The 7390-nt window shown below is 50.2% G+C and overlaps 1 protein-coding gene across 6 annotated transcripts in view; it reads right to left on the bottom strand.

Annotated features, from left to right (window-relative positions):
* CAMTA1 (calmodulin binding transcription activator 1) overlaps nt 1-7390 on the bottom strand; it is a 283392-nt gene that overhangs the window by 36286 nt on the left and 239716 nt on the right. For all 6 annotated transcript variants that reach the window (XM_026862593.1, XM_026862589.1, XM_026862588.1 and 3 more), the window contains exons 9-10: nt 6936-7062; nt 5773-5907 (exon numbers count right to left, since the gene is read on the bottom strand). In XM_026862593.1, coding sequence (XP_026718394.1) covers nt 5773-5907; nt 6936-7062 — 262 coding nt within the window. The remainder of the gene's footprint in view (nt 1-5772; nt 5908-6935; nt 7063-7390) is intronic.

The raw sequence follows: 7390 nt of genomic DNA, 5'->3' as shown, positions 1-7390 counted from the left end.
CCCCCGGTAACCCCCGGACCCCCCGGTAACCCCCGGCCGCGTCCTCAGCCGGAGCCGCGCAGGGCCGGGACCTCAGACACCTGCGTCGCCTTCACGCCACCAGGCTCTCACGCACAACATAACTGCAGTGCTACCAACTGCCCCCGTAAGGTGAATCTGCAGGGCCTTAAACCCGAGTATGGCTCCGCAGTTACCTGACCCAGAAAGGAACTGCTGCCTCACCTAAGCCCTGCAGCATCTTTAGTCTTCAGCCTAGGAATTGCCAGGTGTCTGCCTGTGAAGTCAGGGTGGCTTAAAAGACAACGTCCAGAACAGAAAATGAGACACTCCTCACCTCAGATCAACCACGTTACGGCCAGAACAGCAAGGGCTACAGAGGACAGGATTCCTGAGGTACCGGTAGCAGAGCAGCCTGCCCCTAACGACCCAGTGTGAAGGGAAAAAACCAACCACCGAACTAATCTCAGGAGGAATATAAACAGCACAGAGAAAGCCTCCACATGGACTACAGTCAGAAACGACGGAGGAGGGTGACCAAACATTTGAAGCTGTAAGGACCAATGCTCACGCGTGCCCGTGAGCTGCACCACGGCCCTATTCTCCTGAAGAGGACCCAAATATATCCAAGATGTAAAGTTAAACACACAGTCACCTCTCCTCAGATGGAGAGAGGACGATCAGCAGTGCTGCTCTTCATGGACTTTTTCCTACCTTACAGCTGCACAAAAACATTTCTAGGGACCACACTGAGGCTGAACACCCCTCTCCTACAAGACTCTGCTGTCTGCACCTCACCACATCTGGCCCCGGCACACAGACGTGGATTCTGGTGAGGAACATCCCCCACCCCGCACAGGAATCGCACCCCCCAAGCTGCGAGGTGATGCGGGTCATGCGAAGACCCGTGACCCCACCCACCTCCTGTGTGCCAGCACAGCAGTCGGTGCCACAGGTATGGCCACGGCATGCTAACACCAGTGGGCCACCAAACCCCCCCAGTCTTTTTTATGTTTTCCAGCTGGGAAAGAGCCAAATCTTACACTGAGACTGCGACGCCAGCTGGAAGGCCGCCTGTGGCACCCTCTGACACTCAGTACCAGTCACACCCTTGCCCATCCCATCACACACTGGACTCATCGGTTTCTGTGGTTTTAAGTTCTGTTCGGGCTCTCTGCGGCAGCACTCACTGCTCCCAGCCTCCTTCCTGCAGAGGCGCAAGCGTAGTGCCAAGGAGCACTCACACCTTTCTCCCTGGAATTTCTGGTCATGTCCCGTGCCAGGGAAGCATCATCTCTACGGACACTTTTGGAAAGCAGTAACGGCTTCAGTGGAGGGCAAACATATGTGCTTTCCACTGGAAATCTGTACTAAAAAGCCCTTCTAATTTGTTACACATCTGTCACTAGGAGATCTCTGTCCTTCAGTTCAGAAGGGGTCTCGTTTGCTTTTTGTTCTTCTTTTTGGTTTTCTTTCCTAGGAGAACCTCTCTATAGACAGTGAATGAAAAGTGAGGTCAAGTGAGCACGTGATGGCTTCTGAAAACTGCCAGTTTTATAGAGAAAAAAGAAGAGACTGCCAAGTTTATCAGAGCAGGTCAGCATCACATGGGAGTGCTTCATGAGAAGAAGAAAGGCTTTCTTTGAAAAGAACAAACACCACTGTTCTAATTAACTAGGAAAAAAAATGCAAGAACATCAGCAGCCGGTGTCCACTGTCCTTTTGTAAAAGGTCCAACTCATCTGTGGGGTACCATAAGGAAAACTCAGCATAAAAGCAGTGTGGCTGCATACAGCTCAGAAAAAGGTGCACTACAGCGCAGCACAGACAAGGGAAGGAAAGGAGAGGGGAGCAGCCCTCCAGGGGGTGGCCACCCAGCGTGCTCTGCACAGTGCTTTGCCTGGCCCGACACAGCCCTAGAAACAGGAGGCACGGAGGGAGATGGTCTCAAGCACTTCCTCCGTGTTTGCAGGACTGCGCCCTGATCCCAGTGGCCAATACTTGCTCTGTGCTCAAACAGGTGGGGGTTTATCCTTGTCCCAAGCTCACCACTTCCAAGAATAGCAGTTACTAAAACCCAGAAAATTCTTTAATGAAAAGTTTTTCTGTGGGAAACACAATTCCCATTGTTTCACTCAAAATGCCCTCCCGTTCACTGTATCCCTCCCAGACCCCGAGCCCTGCAGGCACTAGTTAGATGTTCCCTGAATAATCCTAGGAATTACCTGCCTTTAAAAAAACTGAAACCAGAGGTTTCTGTAAGCGTTTCTAAGAGGGAATCGTGCTAGCCCCTCGCCCGCTGCCCTCGGCGGTGTGACAGCCCTGGGAGCAGGGGCCGATGGGGTGGCGATGTCCCGCAGCCGGCAGCGCCTCTGCCCCGCGCCTGCCCGAGACCTGCCCAGCGGGAAAGAGTTTGTGCTCGCCTCTTCCTGCTGGTCACCCTGCAACTCCAGCTTTGCCCCGCTTGATTTCAGAAGCTTCCTTGCTAACCCATCTTTGTTGAAATCTGGAAACTTCTACAGAGGTGTGTTTCCCAGTGTGCCTATCTTAGCCTAATCTGGGAGCCATCCATACCCGAGAGCAGCAATTTCAATTTCACATACACATCTATTGCATTTACTGGCTCTGTTGACACCACATCCTTCCATGAGCGAGCTAGTACTGTCTCCCTTTTACGTCTGGAGCTGTGCCACAGCCCGTGCAGCACAGCCTATTGCTGCAAAGGCATACAACGACTGCGCAAGCCCTGTAACTGGACAATAAATTCTCAAGAGGAGCTTGCAGAGAAACTGGAGCCACTACGCTGTGAGCTGGGCATGCTTAGGCAGCTAAAGACTTGCCTCCTTAAGACAGGAACAGAGCCTAAAGGTTTTCAGGTATCTGCAGAACTGAACAAAGCAGATTAATTTTTGTCTTAATGTAACTGGAAATATACAGTTCACATATAGGATGTCTTTGTCTTTCTTTTAAAGAGATTTGTGGAAGACAATTATTTCTCTAAACTTGTGCAAGATGGAAATTGCTTATCCTTTTACTACGCTGTCCCTGGGCTATGGCTGACTGTTAACCCTGCCTCTCTCGCAGCGGTCATACTAGCTGTAATCCTTAACTGTGTTTTAACAGTGTCACGCAAAGGAACTCCAAGTGTTCCACCGAGTTCATTAACAGGAATTTAAAAATTCTAGTCAATATTTTGGGACTACAGATATTCCTCCAAAACCATCCCTCAAGACAACATAACAGGCAGAAGGGCAAGGATTTGAAGCTGGGCAATTAAAGTAAACAGAGGAGACGGGGATTTGTGTATTTATTCTATTGACAGAATCAACTCCACATTAGCTTATACCTTAACTAGCTAAGCTAACATTTGCTCTCTAAGAATAAATGGAAAGATGCTGCTGGTCCTTTAAAGTGTAATTTGCTCCCTTTGGAGCGCTCTGCATCAAGGCAGAGCCTTCTGATAAGTCATGGTTAGTATAATTATTCAGTCTTTTTCCCTGAAGGGCCTCTGCAATGCAGCGGTCCTTTTACTTTTTTTTTCCCTCCCTGCTAGCAATGCTCTAGTTTGTTCAGTGCTGCAGTCCCCCTCCCTTCCACCACCACCACATCATAGCAATCTCTAATTGAGAACTTGCCCGCTAACTGGGAGCTCCCAGCAAACTGCAGGAACACCAGAGACACACTCACAGCCACCTTCTGCAGCTCCTCCGGATTCACCAGCACCGAGGGAATTGTCTAACAAGGGTTTTAAAACCTGCCCACTTTGCATGCCACACCGAGAGACTGGTAACAGCCGCGGATCGGTCTCCATCGCACCAGTGTCGGCTGCACTTCACATGCAACTGCCGCCCCAGCAGCAGATGAAAACCACCTGGAGACTCTCCCAATATGCAGGAGTCAAGCAAGCTCAGTTCTGATGCTGAGCACAAGACTATGTGCACTTGCTCTTTAAGAGCTATTTCCGTTTGTTTGCAGGTATGCCTCTGCAGCCAAGTCACAACCTCTCTTTACTCCTGCAATAACCACAGTGACCTGACTCTGTGCCGTTCCAACGTCGGGAGCAGTGCTGCCCCAGCCTCCCTGAAATGTCCCTCTTGTACGGGGCACGGGAAACACAGCAGCTACAGGTCAGAAAGCAGAGACAAACTGAACGTCTGTGTTCGGTGACGTTACAGGGAGGGGGAGAGCCAGGGGAGGATGCGTCAGTCTGCTGCTAATACGAATGGATAACCTTGAACAGCTGAAGATACCGGCACTGTGCCACTGAAACCACGCCTGGTGCTACTTTGAAGGAAATGATATCTTATTCTTTCCCCCCAGCCGTCTCCAAAAGCATCAGCTCAGACTCTGCACACGTACACACAGCACTCTGCCAGAATCCAGCTAGAAATGGCTCCTCCTCACCTGCCCCTGGTGCTCACGGTGCACAGACAGACTGTGAATGCTCCCACCAGCAGTGTCAGGGTGCTCAGGCTTGGCTTACGCCTGCTACCGGTACGGAGAAAGCTTCTAATGAATGCTTTAATGAAAAAAGCTTTTTCTGTCAAGGCTTCCCAGTCAGAATGAGGGAGCCCACCAAAAACCTTGGCCTGAATTAAGCTCGAAACTGTTCGGTATTTCTCCCGTTACAGTAAAACAGTTCTAAGTATTTGCCATGTCCATCAAAGATATAAAATAACAACACAGTAGCATATGATTCAAATCTCTGTAATGACAGCAATATTTTAAAGGCATTAAACTGGTATCAAAAGTAATATCCATGGTAGATTTCCCAAGGCACGTGTTGTATTACAGTTACCATGTTTGCAGCTGACAGACAGAACAGGATGAGGTTAATTGACTGAGGAACAAACTGCATCAGTGTCTTACCTCATTATTTCTCTTCCCTTCAGTATGGCCTTGTGCAAACAACTACTTCTGTGACTTCTTTTGTGTAACACTTTGTAACATTAGCATTAGTTTCTCAGCTATGAAATCTCTCAAGACTAAGGATCTGACCTTACCATGTTTGTCTCCTGTATTTAGCAGAGAAAACAGACACTCAGCAAATGGGTGACCAAGCAGGAGCGTTGGGACTTTGCTAAGATTGCACAAAATGCAGTGCCGCAGCAGCTGGCTCCCTCTGATGAAGAAAGATGAAGGCAGTGATACCGGTCCTTTCCCAGCCATTTCCCTGCACCTCCTTGGTCTGAGCTGGAAGCTGCACCTCTCTAGTCATCCAGGAAGAGAAACGAAGGCTCCCACCGTATATCCCATGCTATCAAGGCACGAGGGATGCTCCTACCAGTCTGAAGAGGCTGACTGTGGCTGTGAGGTGGCAGAGCACGCCTGGCTGGCCATCAGCACGGACTGCTCTGGCACTGAGACTCTCAGGTGTTTGACAGAATCTGCCTCTGCCCCATTTGGTAACTCCTAGGTAACGAGGTGGGATGTGGACACCACATAGCAGTGGCTGGCTAAAGTCCCCCCATTCCTTAAATTGTCTCACCATCTTCCCACTTTCTGCTTACGTAAATAAACATTTTTTTAGATAAGCTCAAGTTTCAGCGTTCTAAGGGAGGACAACTGCAGCGTCAAGGCTACTCTCCTGCTAGGGTCTGGGCAGTCCCTGTTTTGGGAAACAATCAGCTTTCTATTCAGACAAAGAGAACACCCCTTTGTCTCCTTCCCATCAAATGTAACCACATTTTGTTCCCCACCACAGCAGGAGCTGCTCCTTTCCTTCACAGACCTGCCACTTGCCACCCTCCGTTAAAGAATATCGCATGTTCTTACCATCCAAGGACAGCCAGTCATGCTGGGAGGAAGGCAGGGTTGGCAGAGCTCTGGCTTTATATTCAAACACGACAGAATTGGAGATGATCTGATTGTTGAAGGCAACTTGCAAAGTCACGAGCCCAGTGTCATGAGCTAAAAGGAAAGCACATGTGGTAAGACAGAGACATCTCTGCAGAAACGCAGAGCTTGGTATTACCCCACTGATCTCCCCGTGGGCTACGTGGCAGGCTGAGAGCAGATGCTGTCAGGAGAGGAGGCATCTGACAATATTTTTGTGACTAGACTACTGAAGAGTCCAAAACACCAATCTGTATTTTCAAACACGAAGGTTGTAGGCTTAAGGGTCATCTAATGGGCTGTTGTTTTGGCAGGAGGCAGAATCACAGGTGTTCCTAAAGATGAAGCAGCCTCACTGCACTTCCAATGGGAAGATGGGGCCTAACAATGAAGCCAAGTTATTCTGCATGCACCTAAAGCCATCTACTGAGGGCCAGCACTACTGAAAAGGAAGGCGGGAGGAGTTGTCATCCTCTAAGTACCAAGGACAAAGTGCAGAATACAGGCAAATTAAGACTCCACAGAGCAGTGAGTGCACTCCTGGGTAACAGCTGCTCTTTAATCTGCTATTTCAAAACTAAAGAGATGCTTAGAATTATTTTAAATAATTAAAAAGGTTTTAAACTGACAGAGGGGAGATTTAGATTAGACGTAGGGCAGAAATTCTCCCCTGTGAGGGGGGTGAGGCCCTGGCACACGCTGCCCAGAGAAGCTGTGGCTGCCCCCTCCCTGGAAGGGTTCAAGGCCGGGTTGGACGGGGCTTTGGGCAACCTGGGCTGGTGGAAGGTGGCCCTGCCCGGGGCAGGGGTGGGACTGGATGGGCTTTAAGGTCCCTTCCAACCCAAACCAGTCTGGGATTCTATGAAATGATTTCAAATAATTATCTGAAAGCTAATTCAGAGCTTCTAAATAATACTGGTTGTGATCTGTCAGGATCTCAAATTGCTGTTCTCACACTAAATAGGTCAAAGAAAAATCAAAAGCTTCTCAATGTCTATGCACTGCCTTTCACAATGGGTCCATGAGTTTAGTCAAGACATATACAGGACACAAGAATTTACCTGAAACCACCAGCTCTAGGGGAGGTGTTCCGTGTTCCTTACCTGGGCAGTAGCAGCGCAGTACCCCTGGCTGAATTAAAGATGCAGGCACTGAGATCTGATCAAACAGACAGCTGTAATTATTGCTGGCTTCCTGCCACGGACCAGTAATGAGGACTTTAACTCCTCCCTGTGAGGAAAAGAGGGGGGAAAAAAAAAGCATTTCAGAGGATGCCATTCCCAGCGCGGACCATCAGACGGCTGAATGTCGGAGCGTGGCGAGGGCTGGCGGAAGCGCCGGGCTACCACGGACCCTTGGCACCGGCCAACGCGGCCGCCCCAGTCCGGCACACGACATGCCAGTACTCCCCCATCTCTGCCTCTCACTCGCTCCGTTCCCCGCCTGCCCTTCGCCGGTGCCTCCCCAGCGCCGGCAGCTCCCGGCGCCCCATCCGCGCCCCGGCCCACCACCGTTCCTCAGGCTCCGGGCGCAGCTCCCGGACACCGACGGGTGCCCC

This window comes from Athene cunicularia (genome assembly GCF_003259725.1).
Source record: "Athene cunicularia isolate RWA chromosome 21 unlocalized genomic scaffold, athCun1 chr21_part1, whole genome shotgun sequence".
NCBI classification, from domain to species: Eukaryota; Metazoa; Chordata; class Aves; order Strigiformes; family Strigidae; genus Athene; species Athene cunicularia.
The sequence above is the reverse complement of the archived record's forward strand: the minus strand, read 5'-3'. Positions and strand labels throughout refer to the sequence as shown.